This window comes from Tachypleus tridentatus, chromosome 9, assembly GCF_004210375.1.
Source record: "Tachypleus tridentatus isolate NWPU-2018 chromosome 9, ASM421037v1, whole genome shotgun sequence".
In the NCBI taxonomy this organism is placed as follows: domain Eukaryota; kingdom Metazoa; phylum Arthropoda; class Merostomata; order Xiphosura; family Limulidae; genus Tachypleus; species Tachypleus tridentatus.
In genome coordinates this window covers 47,655,589-47,682,361 of record NC_134833.1, presented here as the reverse complement: position 1 = coordinate 47,682,361, position 26,773 = coordinate 47,655,589, and the positions used below count along the sequence as shown (strand labels likewise).

Below are 26,773 nucleotides of genomic sequence, written 5' to 3'. Positions count from 1 at the left end.
TGTGTTAAGTCTAATTCATTCTAACAACCTCAGTTTTAGAGAAACCAGAGCTACTCGATAAGAGTTATCTTGTCAAACCTCCTGTTATTAAGCAGGTCCATCTAACTGCTATCAGCAAAATCAGTTCCACCCAAGATAAACCATATTATTAGCTGTATATAGTCAAGTTGGATTTGTAAATAGTGAGATTCAAGGATCAGTGCTTAAACATTTGTTTTATTTTTATTTACATTAATAATATATGTAGGGGCATAATTAATAAATTCATAAAGTTTGCAGATGACAATAAACTATCAGGTATTTCAAGCTTTACAGAGGATGTTAACGTACTACAGAGTGAATTAGTTAATTGAACAAAAATTTGCCAAATAAGTAATATAAGATAGCACATTTATGTCATATTTGATTGTATATGTTTAATGTAAATAAAAACCCACTCAGTACCATGACCAAAGAAAAATATTTTTTATCATTGTATGGATAAGCCATTTAAGTCATCAAAGCAATGCTTTGTAGCTAACAACACAGCTAAAAAAATTTTAGGATCTATTTACACTCATAAAAAATTTATTATTTCTATATAAATCATTTGCTAGGCCTCATTTGTAATACTGTGTACAATTCTGGTATCTTTAACTAAAAAACAAATTTGTTGTTAAAGGTACAAAGAAGGGCTACAGAAGGATTATTTTACATGATAAGATAAGACCTCTTATTTCTTCCTGTTAAAATAAAGGTAATCCTATTGAAATTTTACCAGAATATCTGAGGGTCAATAAGATAAAAATATAAGTTTTCTTTGCACTGTAACCTGAAGACTACAGGACAAGAGGACACAAGGTTAAGATTTGTAAAATACTGGCTTGGATCCATTTACAACAGAGTTTTTTTCATACAGGATAATCGGCTTATGAAATTAATTTCCATTGACAGTGGAATGAATTACTACTGGCAGCAGTGGAGACCAGCACTTTACAATAATTTAAAATAGAGAAACTGAAAATTTTCTATAAAGGGTAAGATTAACTTTTTTTTTTTTTTTTCTCATACATGTGTGTGTGTGTGTGTGTGTGTGTATGCAAGGACAGCCTTGAAGGGCTAAAAGGTCACTTGTAAATAATTTATGATATGTTAAATCACCACATCTGTCTTTCCACCACCTCTATTGATGAACTTCTTGATATTTGGAATAATACAGCTGCACTTCTATTCATCTGCATTCATACTCTACTAATACTATATTTTGGAATGTTTTTAGACAAGGATATCTCTTCTCAAGACACCACATGTATGAATGTGAAGTTTTTTATTTACATTAAAGATACAGATAGTGGCATAACTGCAAGCTTATTCATTGCTTTTTATTGACTGTTCAAAGCAATGTGCAATGTGTTTTTCATAGCTGTTGTCTCATGTGCATTTTCTTGGATAATCTACTGACATGCAGTATTTGAGGTTATAATCAAGTAAGCAGGAATTACCATTATTCAGCTCTTCATGCTACTTTTAACATGCCACATTTAATAAAGATAACTGTTCATAAATAATATCAAACCTAACTGAATAAACTGTCTGTAATCAAGATACTTGTATAGATAGTACTGTAAAAATCTTTAGTATTATAAATTTAGGATTTTAATTATTTATGATGCATCTTCACATTTTCCATAGAATACACATAACAGAAGATTAGTTTTTTAATGGGGTCTCTTAAGATTGGCTACACATGTTTACTTAAAAAGGGAAAAAAAAGGTACAAGCTACTTCTCTTAATGAAATACAACTTCCCAATGGCTCAGCAGTAACTTTGCAAGACTCACAATGCTAAAAATTGGGTGCTGATATCTGTTGAGGGAACAGCACAGATAGCACATTGTGTAGTTTGGCACTTTACAAATGTACAAACAAAATTATATATCAACAATTAATAAATAATACAAATTTTGAGTTTATATAGCATAGAAATCATAAATTTATAATCAACTTGTAAAAAGTAACCTTACTAATGGCCTGTAAAGTATTGGGTTATGCCCATATACAGAATTCTCAATTAATATTTTTAAATTTTTGCCATAATGCTTTTGACAGCCTTTCATTTATTCTCATGATCTGACAATATACATTATAAACAGTATACTAAGTCAAACAATTATTTCCAGAAACACAATCTCACACTGAAATATTTTAGTATTCCAAAGTGAAAAATTAAGTATTTTAAATAGGAAAAGAAGCATTCAGTAAACTTCATCCATATAAATAAAAAAATTATAATGTTCCAAGAAATCACATCATAAATCTTAGCTCCACATATACTAATAAAATGTTATCTTTATAAAAACGTGAAAATATCAAACAGTACTAAATTTGAATTACCTCAGATACACATATATAATAATTTTCATTTTCATCAGTATTTACTCTTGATCTTGAATTCCTCTAATTCTGTTTCAGCAAAATGATTGCATCTTTTGCTTGTAGGCTCTTCATTTCCACAGAATATAAACAAGTTAACACTTTAAAAAAAACCTTAAGAATGTTTCAAATCTGGGGAATAAAGGTTTTTTTTTTGGCATCTTGATTGTAAAAACTAGTATTAAAATGTAAGATGCAGTTCAGAACAACAATAATCTAAATTCAGATTTTCACAATTTCCATAGAATACCCTTTAACAGGTGATTAGTTTGTTGTTGTTGTTTTTGTTTTTTTTTTTTTTGTGGGAGAAGATGGCTCTTAGGATTGGCTGCAACTAATTTACTTGAAAGCTAAAAAAATGATACAAAACCGTTCAAACAAATGTGCAAAATGTTCTTCATAACTGTTTTCTCTTATGCATTGCCTTGGGTAATCTACTAACAATTTCACTAACATTCAGCATCAACCATAATCAAGAATTTAATAAAATGACTTTTACATTATGAAGCTACACAAATGTATGATAAATCTGGGAATATTAAATTAAAAAAGTATATATTTTTTAATAACTGGCAAAATTTCTAATGGCCAAAACTATTCTTGACTAGATGCTGTATCTTACAGAAAGAGAGAAAACATTTTAAAATAATATGAATACAAGGATTATTTTATTTGACAACCAAAAATGCACTATTTAACTATTAGACAAAAGGTATTTCAAATGTAAAATCTATATATACAACAAACAAATGGCTTTCCAGGATATTTTCAGGGTCCTTTATATATATGTTTGATAAATTAAAATGGTGCTTTCTCAATCTGAAAATCTCTTAATATTACAAATTGTTTCAGGTTTTTAATAAATATGGTAAGTCATTGATGACATAAACCTTTGTTTTAAACTGCATCAGAAGTTAATTCTGCTAAAAACTTCAAACTACAACAGTTGTAAACATTCCTGTTTTCAACAAATTATTAATGTAAGAAAATGAATGCTACTATTAACAAAAATAGTTATTTTAATATATTATTCAGTTCTTCATGCTACTTTTAATATGCTGTATTTTATAAAGACAACTGCTCATAAATAATACTAAACCTAATAGATTATATTGCCCATAATCAAAATATTTGTATTATATACTTTTATAAACTAATTCATACTTTTAAGGAAAGTGTCTGTGTTTAAATATTCTCATAAATTAGTTTATAGAGCATTTAATACAGACACTTATATTCAAACAACAAAAATATCAACTAATTTTTGCTGGTACTAGCATAGATATCTGCTCATCAACTTAATATGAATAAAATAATTGATCTTGTTTTCTAAAAAGATATTTTAAAATATATTAATATATTAACCTAACATTTTAATAGAGACATTTCTAAAATGGTGATGAACTTATTCATGTTATTTTTTCTAATATTCATTTTTAATCACAAATATATTAACCTAACATTTTAATAGAGACATTTCTAAAATGGTGATGAACTTATTCATGTTATTTTTTTTAATATTCATTTTTAATGACAAATATACTGGTATACATACAGATTACCTTGCACTACTTTTAATAAAGATGTTTTAAAAATATATTATACATCAATTAGTTTATAGTGCTGTAATGAGATACCCTTTCAAGATATTATAATCAACTGAGTTATGCTGTTTTAACAAATATGATTTTAAAAATACTTGATTTGAAATATCATTTTGTGTTCAAAGCTTTAAGCTACAACCTTACAAGTACAGAGTAAGAGGTTAAATTGAATAATTAAAACCAAGAGTTAGACACTTTTACAAAATATACTATAAAATCTCCCCAGAAAATGTACCACTTACTTAAAAATAAACACTATTGTCATGCTTTATAGTAAATATATGATTATATATTTATCTTATAAATTCAAATATAATTTGTTCAATGTGAAGGAGTATCATAATTAACTGTTATGTAATGAGGAAATACTTACAATTACTCTGTTGAAACATGACTAGCCTTGTCAATAAGACAAAATAATTGACAAATAAAACTCAGTTTAAATAGCTCCTTGAAAAAAATATTGCAATAAACATATAAACATGAAAAACTAAATAAAAATAATAAGTGTAATGTTTACATGACAGGTTTGTATCTGTTTTATTTATAACATTTCTAGATAAATTGATGAAATTTAGTGTATTACTGCATCTTAAGCTAAAAGCTTGATTACACAGAGTTACATCATTTTAACAGGAAATTATCCCACACTACCATTTTTAATGTGTGTATATATATATATATTTATATGTGAGCCGTATATTTTCAACAGAGTAGAAATTTTTGATATGTGAAGAAAGTATCAAGCTTCTAACAATCTGTTTTAAAATAGCAATAATTTTAATTTAAAAGAACCCACCTAACCACAATTCACAGCTCTGATACTCTGTTTTTAATATTTTCATATCGTGACCTAAGGTATTTGAATACTAAAAAGAAACCTGAAAAAAGAAAGACTAAGTACTGAAATATGTTTCAAAATGAAGTAATACATTAACATATAATCATCTATTAATATTAAATGAAATAAAACATCTTCCAAATTTACACTGGTACACAATGTCCAAATAGTATGTTGACCAATTTTTTAAAACAAGTAAACAATTTTGTTATAATAATTTCTGAACAACTTTTATTAGTATAAACTTTCAAGCTCATTCATGACCTATCCATTAAAACAAGGTACATTTTCAAAAATAATTAGTTATTTTCACATTTAAAAGAATGCTCAAAAATAACAAATGATTTACTGTGAACAACTATTCTGATACAATACAAGCTTACTAACTCAAAGATACTTTAAAGATAATTTTGAATTTTTCACCTTATTAAAAATAAAAATAAAGTAAAACTATTTTATCAATATGTTTTCTTTTTCAAGTAACATAACTAATATCGCAATATTTTTTTTAAGTCTACATACATAATGTACAGAGTGAAGATTATTCTGAGATTTAAAATTCACTGAAACTTTTTAAATTATTGTAATGGTGTAAAAAGAAAGACAAAATCACGAATACCATTATTGGTCAATAATAAGGTTTCCCCACTATAGAAACCAAATTTAAAAGACAGGGATACTGTCCCTGGATGTAGAAATAAGGTCATCATCTAAAGTCAGAAGAATCTGGAAGAAAGAAAAAAGGTTGTTGAATTTACTGAAAAATATGAAATTATAATTATTTTACAATTAGTTTACATGCAACAATAAGGAAATCATAACAGACAATTCCTGATTGATGCAGATAGAAGCCAAGATAAAAATGACTAAATTAGAATATTAAAAAATATAGTTTGTAACATTGTCTCCTTCCTAGATGGTGAAGTCGTTTAAACAATCTTAACACACAAATAAAACAATATTATATCAAGTTTAGTTTAAGTAATGAGTATAATTTGCTTATAATTAGCAAGAAAGTCAGTTGATGCAGTATCAGTTACTTGTAACACAGATTTTTAAAAAGGCTAGTGTATGAACTAAACATTTTCCTAAAAAAATCTTCAGGTCACAATTGAGAGAAACAAGTAAATAAGAAAGAAAAAACAATCTTTTATTTTAAAATAAAGTAAATAATGACATAGTCATAACAGTATGCTTTTCAATTCTTATTATTCATTCACCATTAGATTCCATCAAGGAACATAGGGCCGCAATCACTTGCTGATTCTTCAACAGGTATTTAAATGAGTAGGTTGTTAGCCCACTGCACAATTCTTATTATACTTAAAACAAATACTTCTCTGTAGACTGATAAGGTTTGTATTAATCATAATTCATTGTTTAACATTAATAAAGAAAGAGGTATATAAAATATGTTTAAACCATTCAATTAGTTTGCTAGTTTAGTTAAATATATATTTAATATATTAGAATAAAGTATTGGGATGACACACCTACAGTCAATATTGAAAAGGACCCTAGTGATTTTACTTATGAATTCCTAGGTTCACATTAGCTTATAAGGGTTAACAGCCACTACAATCAGCCAGTTTTAATTGACGTTAGATGAAAAAACAGGATCTCAAGCATTTTAAAGGTGCAGCAATGATAGTATGAATATCTGAACACTTTAGCCATCTTCAGCTACTCAAACTAATGCAAATTCATGTTTTATCAATTGATAAAGAAAGTAACCATTCCATATTACTGTTGAAACTACAGAACACATGCACCAGTTGAAGAGCTGTAAATCATATCAAATGGAAGCTTATTTCTCATCCAAGCAGCATAAGATGTGTAGAACAACTGGTCAACAATTACTTAGCTGCATGGTGTGCCATTATAGCACATAGTTGGTAAACATCCAAAATAGTTTGATGAAGGTTCACAAACTTAGTAAGCATACCCCCACTTAACTAACTCATCAAACTGAAAATGATTTGTGAAGTACATATTTCACCATGTACAATTCTTGGTGAAAATTTGAAAACAAAATGGTCTTTGAAGACAGGTCCTCCACCCATCTGAATAATTTCAGGTGCTTTAAAGTGTGATATATATTGTTCAGCCATACATTTAGCAGTGGAATGCACTACCATTTTAACATCAAAACACTTGCTAAAGAAATGAATAATAACCAGTACATACTGGTTATCTTTCTGATTTTGGTAGCAATGGATTCACTATATTCATGAAGATTCTAGTCACCCTATCACTACCAACTACTAATTTTTTTAGTGAATAATATTGCTCTTACCATATTTAATTTTGATTTGTTCTACTATTTCTAATAAATATTTGTTATATCATGTAATTATTTGCACTTGGGCTCTGAATATTTCACCTGTAAGGTGACTTTACTTTTGAGTATGAAAACTCTATCTATTGTATTCCATTTTTCATTTGATAACCTCTAGGACCTTATTAACTGAATATCAAGTATTTTTAAAGTATAGATTTATATTTTCCATTCTCTCTTCTATATCACTAACTATATCTATTATCACCAACATACAGTGCTGTGAAATGTTTAAAACTAGTTTAACAACTGGAAATATGTACATACTTTCAAGCCCATCACAGAAATCCACTAAAGTAGTTGTATTTTTTATTTGCTTAATTTCAAGTTTTTATCTTTCCACTTACAGTTTATTTTTTAATTTTACTTTCAAATTCTTAATTGATGCCTGTGGGGCTATACAAAGTTATTTTAGCAGACACACGTTGCTGAAACAAAATAGTGCTTATGTGCGCCACCTTATTTATAATCTTTCAAAATCCAGATGACAAATTAAATGTATAAAAATCATTAAACTATTCAAGCATGATTTTTAAAACAAATATAATATATAATTAACTAAAATATAAAAATAAGACCTAAATACAGTTCCACCGTATCTCTAACAAAAGCATATTTAGGTAAGAAACCACAGTACATACTACAATCTATCAGGTAGACAACCATATGAAAGACAGTTACATGTATACTGTACAGAAAAATGTGCATAAATTTCAAACTAACCAATGGTAGGCTATAGTGTAAAGTGAGATATTTCTAATGACTATATAAACTTGTGTCAAGTAGAAGATCTCAAGGCAATATTTAGAAGGTGGGCATGGCAATCATCAAGGGTTGGAAGACTTATACGATTCTCAGGCAATCCAGATTGCAGACTTCAGTTCTCGTATAACAATTAGGTCAAACAAATCTATTTAGTATGTAGAACTGCCTGTACATGCTAGCTTATGTGTCTAATAAAAAATGATGCTAAATTCAAGATCTTTTGAAGCATGTAGTTCATGTAACAAAAATTACATTTAAGTATTTTTTCTAAAAGATTCCTTTGAAACAAAGCAATTAAAACTTAGATAACATAAAAATTCAAGTTGTCACACAAAATAACATTAATTCCATCTTCATATAAAGTAGTTTAATTATATTTTGAATGTAGCACAGTACTACATGTAGAAAATAATTTAAAAACATGTTGGGAGACAAAGGGTTGAAGGAAGAGCTCAAAACACTCTGGCACAAAGTCGAAACTAAGTTCTCATGTTTTTACAATTATGTAACCAGAAAAACTACTAGTGCAAATTTTCAGCAGTATATGGTATTCCTAGTACTTTCTAGTTCATGCATTATGTAAAGTCCAAAGTATTCCTTGCTTTAGAGTTCTGGAGACCACTAGCAGTATCTTGGGTTGGCTATCACATTTAAGTGACTCATAATGATAGTAAAATATAGCATCCTCTACTAATGATGGGAAAAATGTCACATTAACAGACTGCCAGTTTGTAACAGTCATGTTTTTATCTTGGTACATAGCATGTACCATTAAAATTACATCTTGGTACTTCTGTTTCTCCTCCTGACGTTTCTAATTGTTCACTTTCATCACTTCTACAGTTCTTCATCACTATTTCTACAATGGTTTTAAAAGCTTAACAGGGTCCAGGATTCAAACGTTCAACAAGAAGATATATCTCCGAGGTTGGTAAGGTACTCCCATAAGCAAGTTCTGCTCTAATAGCATTGCAATCCGATGCACAGTCATACCATCTAGCTTTCCAAAGTTCACTAGCCATTTCTATAATGCATGGTCCACTTGGTTGGTGAGCTCCCTTCCATAGAATTAGTTATATAACTAATATAGTTATATTTGACAAGTATTACAAATCCAAGCAATTCCTTGTATGTCATAAAGTACTGGCATTTATGAAAAATTAACATGATAGCATACTCTATACAGTTCTATACTTAAAACAAATCCACTCATAGGTGGCATACAAGTCATTTGTTTTATTCATTATTCTATCATATATGAATGTTATACAGTTAAGAAGAATCAGTTTGCACTCCTAAGTAAATAAACTCTCCTTAGTGACACACACAAACTTTTTTTTTGCTCTCTTCACATATCCTTCATGATATTTGAGAGAAGGTAAAAATAAAACATATAGTTTACCCATAGGAGGTATGGCTGTAAAGATGCACCTTATGCACAACAGTCAACAGCAAAGTCCTGAAGTTATATGTCAGGTGATATCTTGAGGTCACAATCTCTCTTATGTTTAAATGGGAATCACCAGTAACACAACTAGCACCAATTGCTATGATTTAGTCTTGCATTACAGATTTAACTATGTAATGTGAGACTTATACAGCATGAAAGCCATTTTGAGTGAATCAGTCAGTTTGGAAGTAAGTGTTCAAGGAGTACACATAGCCTCATAAATTCACAACTCAATCAGAAACAACAGTCCAGCATCCAACACAAGTATATAAACTGTATGTGTAAAATTTATAAAGATTGCTTTTTATTGTGCATGACACTTTGTTTCCTATCCATTTATTTTATAGAACTGACTAAGCTTTAACAGAACTCAGTATTACTTTGCAATTTATCTTAAAAGTCTCCTGTTATAAAGCAAACCTAATTTAATCTACTGAGAATTCACTTGAAAATTTTCACAATATTATCATTTGTATGAAGTGATGTAGTTGCTACTCACAGTTACTCCACTAAACCATCTCATTGAAACAGAAAACACTGTGGTCAGTGTGAACACAATAAGCAGGACTTGACAATTTGATGAACTGACCCTGCCAATACCAGATAAAAAAAAAGACAAGGAGGATAATAAGCACAGACAAAAAAGTTCTACTAAAATGCCTTAAAGTATCCATCACTAGAGAAGAGAGGTCTGTAGCTGAGGAACCAGCAAAGCAGAAGATTAGTGCCTACCCGTTGTAAAAAAAACAAACCACAATAATCAAAAAACTGAGGGGTCCATTCTAATGTTCTATGGAAAGAGAATCCACAAGAATGTTTAAAGCACCAAAATAGGAGGGAAAATGTAGTGAAATAAAAGATATGGAATAATGCTCCTCCCAGATTGTTAACCACTCCAGAGTTGTATAAGCTAAACACATAGCAGTGATGTAGTATGGGTAGAAACTCATGACAAGTCCAACAATTCAAAAGACTGATATAAGATTATGATTCTTGAGAAGATCTAGAACCCAAAAGATGTTCTTCCAAGACAGTGTACTAGCTCTTAAGAAGGACACCTGTAAAGATGTGCAGATCTATATAAAGTGGAAGAGAGAGAAATTTGCTGAGATAACAGGTGTGAAGAGAAGGGCCAAAGAGAAAAAAAATTACATTGGAAATGTAATATGTGATGTGAGTGCACTTAAAATGAATGACTGTGTGAAATAAAGCCATCATCCCTATGGCACAAAGGATGTTTTTTGAAAGTGGGTGTGACAGACAGAAGAATATGAGCACAAGACTCCAAGGTTTGCAATACACAATACAAGCAAATAGTTGAAGTGTCCCAACTGTGTTGATCCAAATTTCCAGATGTACCAACATTGAGTTGGTAGTACTAAATTAGGACTGGAGTTGGATGAGCTACCCAAATGTACTGAGCCAAAGTCCCTTTTCCCCTTTCCAATGGCAAAGAAAAGAAAGAAAGAAAGGATAAGCAGAAATATAAAGATAAGCAATTCTGTATATCCACTGATGTCATCCAATGGCTACAGGAAAGAAACTTTTGTAATAATCCAGTATATTCCATTTTAAATGCAGTCTCCAGGAAAAGATTAATACAGCCAAGTCTCTGAATTCTAGAGCTTCTTAGAACTACAAAGTCAATTGTACATTTATTTATGAGATTTAAGACTTTATGGTGTATAATGTCAGAATGACCAGATTAGATGAAATATTAGGTCATATAACAAAATAAATTAATTGAGTGGGTCAAGAAATACACCTGGCTATATAGTGGGGGGGGCAAAGAGAAGTAGACTAGTGATGTAAGGGAAAAGAAAACACATCACTTGGTGTTGTTTCAAAAGGAAAAAACTGTCAGAAGTAGGTTGAAATGCTAAAACCCTAATCAGCTCCTGGTGGCATGCTTCTCCTGAATGGGAGATAAGCAATGTTGAAACATTCTGGAAGGATAAAAGATTTAAATAAAATGTTTTGAAACAAGGCTAAATGACATTTTAAACTCCAACAATTTTCTTTGAAACCTTTCTTTCTTCCATTGGTGATTCACGTAGATCATGAGAACATAAATATATATATATATGGAATTCATGTACTGTTTGAAACCTGTCTCCAAATTGCAATTGGCAAACATTTGACTTTTACTAGCATGAGAAAATCTCAACATCTGTTGGTGCCAGGCATTGTTTGGTGTATTAATATGTGTTATAATATGTTCTATAATAATTATTTATGCAAAAAATAATTTTTTTGAAAATACAAACAGAGATCCAGTATATGTCGAGTAAATGTACCATAATTAATACAAGATGAAAGTACTGTACTAGATTCTACTTTAAATGAAAAAAAAAAAGTTGTCTTCAAGCCACTTAATTCAATTTTACATAATAATAGCATAATAAAATCAAACTATGATAGTAACATGACCTTTAGGCTGAAATGGATTACTGCTTTAAGATATTTACATTAACTATGAATAGCCTTGACTTTGAAATAGAATGCATATAAATGCAGATCATACAGTGGAGAAGAAATAAGTGCATCACCCAATTTTTTACACTTTTCTTGGTTCTAGTAATTTTTTTACAAGATTGTGTACTGTAGAAGTGTCAGAACCAGTATAAAATGGTGTTTGATATTGTAAGGTGTAAGCTTACACAAATTTCAGTCATCCAAACATACAGATCTTTATTAATAAATTAACCATGACAAATATATTACAGCAGATGATTAACAAATACTTGGCAAATATGAAAATGTTCCCTGATTAAGAAAACCTAGATTTACTGGTAATGCCACTAATGTAACTGACAAAAAGTGGTCATGGGGTTTGTATTTTGTTTTAAAATTTGGTTATGCTCCTCTGGCCTTCATGACTGCTTGATATTGGTGTGGTATAGAGTGCATGAGGAGCTGTATGTGACTGCTTGATATTGGTGTGGTATAGAGTGTATGAGGAACTGTATGTAGGCAAGGTAACTGGCTCAGCACGTGAGACTGGATAGTGCACATGGTGACAGGGACCTCAGAAGTTTCTTGACAGCTCATGCATTTCATAATAATATCATCAGCTGCTGTAGAAGTTTTCTTCCTAGCTCATTCCATTCCATCCCTCCATACAGCCAGTCTCTGTGTGTGTGTGTGTGTGTGTGTGTGTGTGTATATACCCAGCATTTCAGTGTGAATTGATTAAATCTAATTTCTTTAGCAATCTGTTTTGTTGAAAGGCCTCTCTGCTCAAAGAAACAATAGCTGTATTTGTCTGTGTAATTATTTCACAACCCTTGACCATGGTAACATCACACACATATTGTATTAGGCTTCAAAACTGATTTTCAGTATGAAACTCTATTTACAGACAAAAAATAGCTAATACAATACACAAACACCCTATAACCATTGATGTAATAATTAGACATCACTGCATCATCCACAAAACAAAATTGTACCTACATGCATTAGAGTTTCTAAACCAATGATTCCAAAAAAAAGTATAAAAAAATTGGGTAATGCAATAAATTTTTTGACCACTGTATATTTTTTTAGTTTTTAGGAAATCAACTCTCTTAAGTTTGCAATAACTTGTGTATTTCTTCTATGCTTATAAATCTGTCAACCATAAATTTATTACTTTATGCAAGCTACAATACATCTGATCCAGTAAGTTACAGAAAGAAATTTTCTGTCAGCACAGTTACCTTCTTTTTGACCTTCATGAAATTTAATATGAAAACATGTTTGTTTTGTAATGTGTAAAGCATAATTCATTGAAACAAAATTCAAGTTTGAAAAATGTGTTTACTACCTGTATGCCACATAACATAAAGACATTTTTCCTAAAACATAATTCTTTCTGTCTAAAAATACTTAAAATCCTTATCTTAAACTTTCTGGATGGAACCCTACAATTGTTTACTAGAAAAGTTTTATAATTCTTTAAACTATTTTTACTAATGCTTACCTACTGAATGATACAAATCTTATGAACATAAAAGTTTTATATTTACCATGAAAGAAAAGAATAGGGCAGAACTGGACAGTAAATGCCAGATGTCATGATCATCATAAAAATGTAACACAAGACAGTTTCTATTGTGTTCTCTAGACTGGGCAGGAGTCTCCTACAGAAAAAAAATCTTTAATAATACCCATTCAGCCAATTATATCACATCAATAATATAAACATAACTAATAAGTGTGTGTATTATTTCATTATTACAATAATCATCTCAAATATAAAGAGTTTTCCTTAAACCTAAAAACTGACAGTTTACAATTTACTTTCCATATGAAATGTTGATAATACTCCAGTAAGGTGACAGAATCCTTCGTTTATAAAATTTCTAACCATCAAATAATTTATCTTTGAAATCTGATAAAATTTGGTGATAAATTAACAAACCAACTACAATGAAAACATAATGAACTGTAACCAGTTTTGAAACACAATTTCATTATAATGGTGCCTACAGTTTTTGTCAAAATGCAATACATGTTTTGGAAATAAAGAAATTCTTAATTAGTAAAATCCTAGAAACTTTATAAAACCTGGATCATTCAAAAATGTTTCATTAGGCTTGCTCTTTGCCAGATACAGTATCACTTATTAAAATATTCTATTAAATGTGCAAATACATAAGTGTAATATACAACAATTGTTATATTAATTTTTTAGATGGTTGTCATCAATGTTTATTAGATTCAAGCTGTTGAGCTGTAGGTATCAGAGTACAGCAACTCTGACATATGAAATTGTTTTCTCATAAAATGAACAAGGTCACTGAACTCAGTAAATAAAATATTTTTTTCCTGACATGTATTCTCACCATTTAGTTTCCCTATATATGTGCATTCAAACTACATGCTCACAACAATTAATGCACTGTATTTAAAACCTGATAATCTTCTCTAAAGATAAATTAAGAGAATGAATAAAATAAAAGTGTGATTAACAATGTTTTTCTTCAATAAAAATGTACAAAATAAGAGAATAAAACCTGTATTGAGAATTTTAAAAATAATTCACTGATTTCTGCCTGATTATCTGATACATATAAAAACTGCTACACTCTAACTAAGAGTAAATGGCAGTGTGATAAGAAAGGGCAAAGGATCATAAGAGATCTTCTGTTGATTACTCATAGTCCATTAGAGAAGTTTCAAGTGATCCTAGCCTAGAGGAACATGATGTTTGAGAGGTGTGAGAGTCTCTGAGAGATAAGCCCTTTCATGCAAGAAAAGCAAGAACTGAGATGACTAGATGTACCACTTCCTACAGATAAATGGAAGGAAGGCTGAGCCCAGTTCACCAATGAATTGCAAAAATACCCCAAGATGGACCAAGTATTGTGTTGAAGTTAGAAGGGACTTGAAAAATAAAACCAAACATCTACTGAAGGAGAACTGATGTGGCTGAAAAGCAGGCCTCCTGAAAAGAAAAACAGGCAGTCATCTACTTAATAATAGAAAATACTTCCATGAAGCAATGTCAAAGTGTTCAAAAAATGTTAAACCTTGCCCTGATAAATGAAACAATGGGACAATAAGATTATACAGAAAGATATCTGAGATGTTTACTTTGTTCATTTTAGTCCACAGGAAAGGACTAATTGATAGGAAGAAACCCCTTCATCTTGAAGTGAAGAATAACAAGAGAGTGGTTGAGGTTAGGTTACTGAAGAGGTTCATGATGAAATTTCAGTCCCTGGCCTTTTTTTAGGGACAACAAAAATGTGAAAATAAAACTCTGGAAAGGGGCAAACAACTCTCTCAATGATGCTCATGTCCAAAAGATTCAATACCACAATCTTAAGTATGATGCTGAGGATCATACAAAGCAAATGGGAAAAGAGGACAGAGGAGGTGAGAAAGACCAAGCTTAAAATCCTAAATGATCCACTAGTCAGCCACGAAAGTGGTCTAAAAGTCTGCAAACAGAAATGCATGTGCCCTGTGGGGACCAAGCTGATAGTAACCTTATGGCTAACCTGATGGGATGGAGGAATTATGCAAATTAATAAGAGGAAAAAAAAAAAAGGTGAAAAAGAGAGAGAGGAGAAGAGATTTCATATGGATGAGAAACTGTAGTGGACCCACGAGGCTGTGAGTGACAAGAAACCAAGGAGGAAAGGGAAGGCCAGTGTGAGGCAGCCTCAGTTTAAGTCTCCAAGGCATGAGGAACATCCTTGAAGACTTCAGAGCAAATAAAAAAGCCAACTAGAGGTCATGGAGGTAAGACTGGTGAATACAAGTGAAACAGAGAAGATCATCATGTCCTACAAGGTCTCAAGAACAAAAGAATCAAATAAGAACAGAAAAAAAACCATAGACATGGTATTAAAAATACCAACTGTTGATTCCAAGAAAATATAAAAGCCATGGTGTAGAGCATCAACTAGGAAAAGAAAAGAAGATAGCTAACAAAGAATATGAGTAAGAAAAAACAGGGCAAACAAAGCACTAGAGAGTGTTACTGAAGACAGGGATCAGTCCTCACGAAAGTCTTTAATGGGAAATGGCCTTAAGTCACGGTAAAGGAATCTTGGAGTTAAGAAAGATGAGGTATTCGAAAGAGTTAATGAAGCTGATTCATGAATATGTCAACATGAACTCTTTATGCTTGAAGAAAGAGGTAAAATCAAATAATCCTTAATGTAAAATCATATAGTAAAGAATGGGAAGAACCAAAAGATACGAGAAGGGAATGTAAAGATCAAACCTGAATAATTAAATCTACTATGAGATTTAGAGGAGAAACATTGTTATCACAGGGCAAGAAAGGCATGAAATAACTCACAATCTGATGAACTATGGCAGTAACATCTTCCACAGCCAAGAAGCCCCCACTGTACACAAATAAAGCAGAGGTAGTGTTAGTAGCATTGCCAGAATCTCATAAATAGGTGGCACTCATCATCACTTAAGAATTCATCATCATTGTAGCAATTCTCCACATCAAATATTTTAGTTACTTTTTAAAAAAAAAGGTTTTTTTAAGGAGGTTAAAAGGTTAGTCAAATTGATTGAATCCATTTAGGGTTAGGGAAGAAAAATAAAATATGAAATATAAGTTTAAATGAAAATAGCATTATTTATTTATTTAGGAGCTTTTAGAGGTTATCAGAATCAAATTTGAAAATTTTTAGCTTAAAAAAACTTAACATTAACATGAAAATCACTTTGTTGTCAGAACAGTCAAAACTGTGACTACACATATTTATGAACAAATCTTTTCTAAAAATATTTAATTAAAAATTCTGATGCTTTTGTGTAAAAGACTTATCATAGTTATTAAAAGTTATAGTATAGAAACTGCAATCATTACTTTGAAGATACATTCTATATTAAAAGTTACAATATGGAAACTGTAATCGTTACTTTGAAGATACAAGGTTGGTTGCATCAGTTGACTCTGTATGGAAAGAATTAAGTTTGAACTTAAACACATCTGTCAAAGATAGTGTTGAGGATAAAAATAAAGCTAGTTTAGAGTGCAAGTTCTTACGGGAATCTACTGTGCATAGATGTCTTGTCCTCCTATTGGTGTACAGCTACTTTTGCATAATTATACATCATATACAAGCACAATTTACTTTACAAGAAGTGTTTTAGGTGACAGATAGCTCAAATTTTGTAGGATGTTCATAATCTGAAAGACAGATGGGCAAGAAATAATTATTGTATGCAGAGAGTTAAGTCTATCAGTTTATAAAAAACATATTTGACATCCTGTTTCAGAGCATGAAAATATCTCACTATAGCCCTGATTATGGTAGGAAATAAGTAGTTGTTAATAATTTCCTGATATTTATATATATTTTTTATGTGTTTTATCAAATTATAAACCAACTTTAGTGTTAGCTAATTCATTGGAAAAATATGTTTAGAATCAGACTTAGTATCAAAAACTTTGTGAAATGAGCACTCACAGTGAGATTAATGCTTCCTTTAATCTTTAATATTAAGTCATGTGCTAAGATTTCTTGGATGCAATAAATATTTCTATGCAGTGACTTAAAGTTACAGATGAGAGATTATGGCATAGAATGGCTAATGAGAAGTTCTTTGTTCTGCTAATTAAAGGTATGAATGTATAGAAAACATTTCTAGAAGACACAAATAATTGAGTAGTAAATATTTCAGATATTTTAGTAGTATTTTTTATTCAGATTTTTTTTACACATCCTCTGGGATATTCTGATGTTTATCAGATGAAATTTACCGAATTTAGAAAAATTTTTACAAACACTTTGAGTTCAAAGAACTGGGCTAGTTAATCCTTAAATGTGTAACATGGATCACAAATCACCCATATATCCCATTATTGGCTTAAAGTTGATGATGAAATTTTTTGGTTGGACAATATGACACTTTTTCAATCTTTAACTGAAACTTTTCTTTAAATTTAACATGTTAATATAACTGAAATGTGTAAAAACTTAAATTGTAGAGGGGATTTGTGCAATTCATCTATCTTGAACAATCAATACAGATGTAAGTGATAACTACAGTAAATGGTCACCCAAAAGTTTTGTAACACAATTTGTTATTGACTTCATCTGGGATCTTGTTGTTGTTGTTGTTATTTTTTTAAATAAAAGATGTTTATGTGTCCCATTATTTTTCTTACACTTTTAAAAATAGAAATGTCTAAATATGTCTCTAAATTACTCTGTGTTAGACAAAGATATTATTTGTTTAATTTCATAAGGAAATTTAATATTTAATATTATTTTAATCAATTTTTCTCTGATTGGGAAAATTTTGACCCACATTATGCATTGACATAAATAACTCATGCTTTTATGGAGTAAGGTAAACACTGCTGTATGGGAAGAAAGTTTAAGTTGTTTTTTTTCTACAAGTATGACGAAATTAAGGTTTAATTCCACAACTTTCATGTAGCACAAAATGTGTTTTATTTTTGAGCTAAATAAATTTTACAATAAAAATGGTAATTTTTTTTAGTTAGAAACAGAAGAGGTCAGTTAGTTGTTTTTTTTTTCATTTCTTTTAGAACTTTTGATCAAATTGAACCAAGAGTTTATAGTTGGTATACACCAATGTGACACATCAAAAACTAAGCATCGATATTAATGTTTAGTGAAGAACCTATGAATTAAATAATTAATTAAAAAATTATACAGTAATGCCAATTTTACATTGGCATGACCTAATACTGATGATTACAATGTTTTGATCCACAGTATTGAATTATCATAAGGTAACAATTACATATAAAAGAACATTTATATCTGATGATGACTCCATGTAATGAGTCAAATCAGAAAATGCCTACTGAAAAGTTACTGTATTTTTTTAATCAATTAAACATTAATATGTTAGGGTTTGCTAAACTCAGCAAAATACTAAAAAAATTCAATTTCAATGAAAGATTAAAGATTTTAAGTTCAGTTTATTAATGTTCAGTTATCTATACATTAGGTTTCTTGACTTTATAATTTTACTGTACTTGTTTCTTGTTAAGTTTTTGATCTTATTTTCCATTTTAAAAATTTTCTAGATAAAACAAATTTAATAATGTTTCGACAATAATCAAAACTGAAGTTCTTATTATGAAAACTAAAAATAAGAAGACAGTACCTTGCACCTTTTTTAAGTTAAAAATAATAAACTATTATATATACATATTTTTTGACCAGCATGCAATGACAAAAAAACACCCTACCTGCCAACTAGTAACATTCTGCAAGAAGAAAAAGAGAGCTGCAGCCCAGGTAGTAGCTGAAAGCAGAATATATAACAGAGAGACAGGCAAAATTCGTTCTTTGTGACGTAGCTAAAAAATAAAATTTCAATACTAATTTTTCAAAATGTATTCTAGAAATATATTAATAAAACATTCTAACAAAATAAGCATGTTACATCTTAACCAAGTCTTAAGTAAAAGTTAAAACCTTCAAAGTTACCATGCTACCATTCTTTTAAGTTTCAATGCATTTTTTTACCTCAAATAACTTAACAACTATAACATAATAAAATTTTGTTAGTCTTAAAAATATTGTCAACGATGTACATGGAAAACCATCTGGTTACAAATTCATTACACAACCTGTTTGCTTAACAACATGACTAACAATAAATGAATTCCAATGCTTTGACCATTCAACTTCTGTGAAACTCAATTAATACTTTTCTTGTTAACAAACTGTTAACCAATTAGAGGTGAAAAAGTATAATAACAAAATATTTAGGCCATTTATTTATAAACCACATTAGAAATTTTGAAAATAGGTTTTTGATCTTTTTATACCTAGAAAGTACTGTAACTTAGATATGTAAAAGAAAAAACACACACACACACATCAATTTCACTTGAAGATATGTTAATGACATAACTGATTCCTAATCCAGTTTGAATTATTTGACTTATATTGCTCAGTGGAAATAAACTTTTTAGTAAAAATTTACTGATTTAAATGCCAAATAATAATTATTTGGAGATGTTTCATAAAAGACAATGATATATAGTTATCAAAGTTAAAATACAAACCAGTGAAAATCATCTTATGGAAAATTTCACGTTCAAATTTGATTTATTTAGAAGTTCACTTAAAGCTACATGAGGGCTAATTGTGCTAGTTGTCCCTAATTTAACAGTGAAAGACTAGATGGAATGCAGCTAGTCATCATCACCCATCACCAATTTACGAGTTCCTTTTTTACCACTGAATAGTGGGATTTAATATCATATTATAATAACTCCACATCTGAAAGGGTGAGCATGTTTGATGGGGCAGGGATTTAATCACATGACCCTCAGGTTGTGGGTCGAGCTACATTCAAATTTACCATTTTTATTATGATTAAAAAGTCTATGAATGATAATTGGTGGCTATGTTAATGCTCAACATTAAATTTAATATTAGTGTGTCTACTGTTAAGACAGTTTAAAACACACTCAACATGTTCCTGAAGATAACCTTTCTAATAACCTGAACTCCTCCTTGTTTATACTAGTATGTTTTCTTATAAAATTCTTATCATTAAAAGATACTAAAGTAATGTAACTTATTTCAGTTCTTATGTCGTTACAAGTTTCATGCCTTTCCCCTCCCCATACAATTTGCTAGAACAACTGCTGCAGTAGCTGTTCAAATTAAATAGATAATCCTAATATTTAAGCCTTTTTGGTCGAATGGGAAATTTCAAAACATGGACCAACATGTTTTTTTTTCTCTAAGACACTTAAACCATGAGTGAAAAAATTGAAACTTGTATATATTTATATTATTTATATGATCTATACAAATATCTTCATTGCATTTTCTTAACCTATTTACTGTTTTCTAAATCATTATTTCCAAATTTTAACAGAATTTTATTATCTTGTGCATTCATTCAATTAAACAAAAGGTTGTAATTTGATTTACTGGTTTGTTTTTCCAAGAAAGAAAAATTTTCTTTCAACTGTTGTTTTATTGTCTTTTCTGTTTTTATCTCAAAATTTAACAACTGTTTCTTGAATTGTAAGTGATGTCTTGAATAACAGAACTGTGAAATAGGACTTTAAAATTATCAAGCCTTATTTTTCAAATACTTAAAATTAACTTTTATATTTTTCTGAACAACAACAAAATGAAATAATTATACCAGTTAAGAATTACAGTGGAAATATATTTATGGTTTGGATATCTAAAACTTATAATAAGTCTTAATATTAAAAAACTACACACTACAGAATAATATAGAAACCATATTTTTAATTAATAGAAAGTATTTAAAATGGTTCCATAGTTACAATTTAGATTTTAAATATTGTGTGGAAGATATGGATGTCAAATATAATATATTTTTTGTCTATGTTTGAAAAATATTTAAAGAACTTTATCTAGCAAGGTCTGACATTTCTTTATTTTTCTGTGAAGATCAGTGTTGTTGGTCAAATCTCATATATTGTTGATCATATTAAGGAAAATAATATTTTCTTCACAATGAAAGGTATATTTAGTTAACTGATACATGGTGTAGGTCTATGGCCAAACTTAGTCAGGTTTTATAAAATCTTCTATTTGAGAGGTTTGTACAGGGCAAAAATTAATATGAAAAGCTGTTTGAAACTGTACCCTCAGAAGAGCTCCACATTGTTTAAATGTTGTTCCACTTTGTGGGATTATAAATCAGAATACTAAATACAGCAATGATTGGCAAGGTTATTAGTTGGTAGAGAATAATATATGTCACATACATTTAGTTCTTGAGTTTATGATTTTATAAGAACACAACTATATCTAGGAAATTAATCATGTGATGGTTAACATACTATACACAACTACTTTACATTATCAACAAATGATTACTTTTGGATTGTTTTCAACATACAATGGGACAATGAACTTAACAAAATTTCTGTAGGTATAAAATTTAAAAAGTTAATAATATCACCAATATAAAGCAATTCCCAAAATTTCTGTATGTAACATGTTATTCCTGGATATTGTTCAACACCCTGTATATTTTAAAAGTTTGTTTTGAAAACTTTACAACTGAACTCTTCCACAGTACAGAATAATAATTATGTTCACTTGACTATTTGCAAGAATATTGAAGTAAAAAAGACAATCCTCCTTAGTTATACAATAAAACACATCTCTAAACATAATTAGCTAAGTGCTACTATACTTATAAATATTAGATAACCCCTCACATGGTTTAACGTATGTTAAACAATTGAAGCTTGTTTTCAGATCGATAGTTTGAGAAACTGCTGTTCAAGAAAGAATACTATATAGTTTCAACCAATAAACTGAAACAAACATCACTGTAATAAAAAAAGTTCAGATTCTGAGTCTTGGGAAAACAAAAACTTGAAATGTATACAAAAAATACTGGAAAGCAACACAATAAATAATCCACTTAGGGTCACTGGCAAAATTTAGTATTATAATAATAATAATAGTAGAAGAAAAAAACAAAGGGTCTCTGCACATTTATAATGATTAACCTCTTGACAGCAGTTTTCAACTGGTATATTTTTACAAAAATCAATATGGGTTCTTCCTTTCTGCCTGTGGTTGTATGCCTACCACACAGTCACCTCCTACACAAGAGCACAACAGAAAGAGAGCATAGCTAAAGGGGTCATGAAGAGCTAATTCAAATCATTTTGACATAAAATGTATATTCAATCAAAGTGACACAGTGTTATTTCAGGACTCAGGTTATAGAACACACGGGTTCCCTTGGCTATGGTTTTTTTAAACAGTAGATAGGGGCAGTGGAAATCTCGTTAATCCATTCATGCACATCACTAATTAGATGATGAGGCATTTGGTTACCTTAAGAGAGTCACAGAATGTAATCAATTTGTTACCAGCAATATGCCAAAAACACTAAACTCACCTGCACAACAACAAAAACATTTTATTTCACTAATGAAGAAAATGAAAGAAAAATAACAAGCTGACTGGAGTACATAGGATGTTGGATAAAGAAGCAGTACAGTGCAGAAAGTTCTGGCTCTCTGAAATGATGAAAATTGCTTTTTATCTTCACACTTCCCAAGTAGCTGACAAATTACAAATTGGGCTGAAAAGAACTTTTAATTATCTCTGCTCTGTATCAGTTGTAAAGTAATCTCACACTCAGGATAATGTTGAATACAATATAATTATCCCATGAAACAGTAGGTAAGATCCTTGATGACTCATTCCACTGAGATTAACACCTACATATGAATTAACATTTAGAGGGTAACAGATTATCTAACAACACTCAAGCTGGTAACGCTTAATAATCATACTAACTAAATGTGTCATGCTTTACCTTTGACACGTGAATCAAAGCTGACTTAGTAGATAACTTCAAGCAACTATGATACAATCAAGGATAATTACATCAAAAACTGAAAATATAAAAACTTTTTGTTGAACTAACTGGTGAATTACTGTTAGCCAGTCTTGATTATCAGCTGAATTCAACCTTGGAACAATATAAAAGTTTCTTGTAAGTTTTTTTTTATTTTATGTTAATAAGATAGAAAGTGTAATAAAAATCCTAAAGATAATTTTATAATACATGAAAATAGAGGATGATGAAATAGGAAGTAAAAAAGAATGAGTAATTTAATTTTTGATATAACTAAAGGATTACCACAGAGTAACAGCAGCTGTAAGACACAGTATTTAAATTTCAATGTTCTGTACAAATCTTTAAAAATTCAAAAATAAAAATGTTATTTGTTTACTATTCATTATAAAATAATACTAATGTATTGTTTCTTTGTTTTGAGAATTCATGCAGTGTTACACAAGGGCTATCACTGTTGGCCATTTCTAATTTTAAACTGAAAGTGTAGAGCAGTAATTCTCAACCTGTGTGCAGTGGTGTTTTTGAAACACATTCAACTTTCTTGGGATTTTACAAGCAAGTCCAACACATCAGTTAATAAAAGCTATTATAGAGACACTCTAAAACCTTCCAAAACATTCGATGGTTTTCATTGAACTCGAGCACTGAGAAATTTATACTTAAATATCATTCTCGACTGCAACGGTTTGACTGTTAGTTTAACTGTGTTGCAACAAATGTGTCGTACATCATAAATGATATATCAAACAATCAAACTGCTTTCTGGAACACGTTCTCATTTTGCAGTAAGCTACAGCTACTATGCTGTAGGTAGGAATTTTATATCAACTGCAGTACTTCATGCTTATCGTATTTGAATTAGCTTTACCATTTATCCATGGAAAAATATTTAAGTAAGTCTGGTGCTGCAAAGGAGGTGTTCAATCAAAAGCAAGGAATCAAACAAAAATACAAAAACGAATACATCAAATATGGTTTTATTGCTTTGAAATCGGAACATTCTCAATTACCATTCTGTCTTCTCTGCAATGCAGCTTTATCAAACGTGGCGCTTATTCCTAGCAAACTGAAGAGACACTTGGAAACAAAACATTCAGCCGTGAAGGATAAACCAAAAGAATACTTCAAGAATCTCGCGGCTCAACAACACGAACAATCAAGGAAGCTTGGGAACAACATGAAGCTGCCTGAAAAAGGATTGATTGCAAGTTATAAGGTTGCTCAATTGTTGGCAAAATGCAAGAAAGTGCATACGGAGGCCGAATCAGTCATTGCGCCAGTGTTAGCAATCATCATTGAAACTTTGCTTGGAATGAATGCTGCCAAAAAGGTTAAGCAAGTTCCACTGTCCAATGACACAATTTCACGTAGAATTGTAGACTTGTCATTGGATTTGAAGGATTGAGTTTGCGAACACCTCGAAGCACCTGAAGATGAATTGTCTCTGCTATGGTCTCTTCAAGTTGATGAATCTACTAATGTTAGTGAAAAAGCTCATGTTCTGGCTTTTGTTCGATTCATAAAAGATAGAAAAATTGTAAAGGAATACTTATTTTGCAAAGATTTAAAAAGTACAGCAAAAGGCCAAGACATTTACGAGTTGGCGAATGAAAACATTTTGCTCTTCAAATTACATTGGAATAACTGTCAGCGTTTGCATCGATGGCTGTCCTTCAATGCAAGGAAAGGAAAAAGAAGGGATTCATCACTCTGGTGTGCCAACAAAATCCAAACATTAGGATTGTTCACTGCATGATTCACAGAGAGATGCTCACCTCCAAATCTTTGCTGAAAGATTTGCAGTCTGTTATGAATCAAGTTATTCAAGTGGTGAATTTCATCAAGTCTCGGGCACTTCAATCTCGACTTTTCTCTCTTCTCTGGGAGGCGATGGATTCAGACTACAAAAAGCTACTGTATCACACTGAAGTTCAGTGGCTTTTAAAAGGAAAGGTGTTAAAGTGTCTTGTCCAACAAAAAACTGAAGTAATTTCTTTCTTGGAGGTTGAGGAAGCAGGTTTTGATTTTCTTTACATGATGAAATCTGATGGCTGAAGGTTCAGTTTCTCTTCGACTTGTTTGACAAATTAAATTCTCTGAACTTAAGTCTCCAAAGACCATCTGAAATCATTATTACTGCAACATCCAAACTGAAGGCCTTTGATGAAAAGGTGACGCTGTGGAAGAATAAGTTCTCATAAAGAGTCCTTGATTGTTTTCCTTTTGTTAATGAATGTCCGTCAAAGAAGAAAATTGTGCCTCAAATTTTGAACACATTAAGCGACCTACAGTCCACACTAAAACATTACTTCCCGTCACTTGCTGTCGATGAATATAATTGGGTGACCTATCCATTCAGAATCAATGAGACAACAAATCTTACAACAGAGGGGGAAGAACAGCCCATTGATTTACAAAACAACAAATTTTATCAGTCATTGTTTCCCAAAAAGAGCTGGGATGAGTTTTGGATCTACATTAAAAATTTGTGTCCTGCAATCAGTTCAAAAGCAGTTGAAGTTTGCTTTCATATGCATCTTCGTGGTTTTGAGGAATTGGATTTTCAGCATTAACTGAAATTAAAGCCATAAAGAGAGAGGCTTCTTACAGTCGATAATGAAATGCGAGCTTGTTTGTCTACGTTAGAGCTTTGCTTTAATTTTATTTGATTTTGGAAGCAGACACATGCATGACATTGAAAACATATGTAAAAATTAAAAGTTTTGATTTATCTGCTATACCACAAAATCGTTAAAAGCCTCAGAATGACACCCACAGCCAAAGCAAGTAACAGTATTGTCAATGTGCTGATGACATTAATATCGCTTGCTCTGGATGTGATTTTCATTCTAAGGCTTTCAAGTTGACTCTTCTGTGTTACGTGTATCAAAACGTGATGCACAATGGCATTATTATTGCTTGCTTTGGCCATGATTTTCATTCTAAGGCTTTTAATGCTTACTGTATAATGTTTACCTAAAAAAATCATTGAGGCTTTCCGGGTGTGCCATGAAATTTTTCAGATTTTTTTAGTGTGCTGCAAGTCAGAAAAGTGTGAGAACCACTGGTGTAGAGGGAAGGCAAGGTAACCAACGATACCCAAATTCAACTCTTAGGATACTCAAATAAAACAGTAGGATTTATTCATTACTCGTATAACACATCTATAGTCCCAAATATAGGCACAATTTTAAAGTAAACAAGCACTAACCTGGACCCTTTTGTTTTTGAACTTTAACATACAGTCATTTCTCACATTTTTCTGAATAAAGGAATGTCTTTCAAAAATTAAGTAGCATTTGTTATAAGATAGCATTCTAGTGACAGTCATCATACTAGGCAAATACTACAACCACTGTAAAATTTAATTGATTTGGAGTGACATGAATATGCTAAGGTCATATTAATTACACATGAAAAAAGATCAAACAGTAAATGTGTATGAAATTAAGTATGGTTCACTTAGTAACTGATTGTATAATCATCTTGTGAACATTATATATTGCCAGATCCTTAGGACTAAATATCAT

General features: G+C 30.5%; 1 protein-coding gene across 5 annotated transcripts in view; it reads right to left on the bottom strand.

The window, feature by feature from the left end:
- Positions 1–1,667: 1,667 nt before the first annotated feature.
- LOC143225198 (SID1 transmembrane family member 1-like) overlaps positions 1,668–26,773 on the bottom strand; it is a 201,657-nt gene continuing 176,551 nt past the window's right edge. For 3 of the 5 annotated variants that reach the window (XM_076454192.1, XM_076454193.1, XM_076454196.1), the window contains 3 exons: positions 19,102–19,212; positions 13,421–13,534; positions 1,668–5,583 (listed from right to left, as the gene is read on the bottom strand). In XM_076454192.1, coding sequence (XP_076310307.1) covers positions 5,521–5,583; positions 13,421–13,534; positions 19,102–19,212 — 288 coding nt within the window. In that variant the 3' untranslated portion in view covers positions 1,668–5,520. The remainder of the gene's footprint in view (positions 5,584–13,420; positions 13,535–19,101; positions 19,213–26,773) is intronic. The other 2 variants (XM_076454195.1, XM_076454194.1) reach the window with 2 other exon arrangements.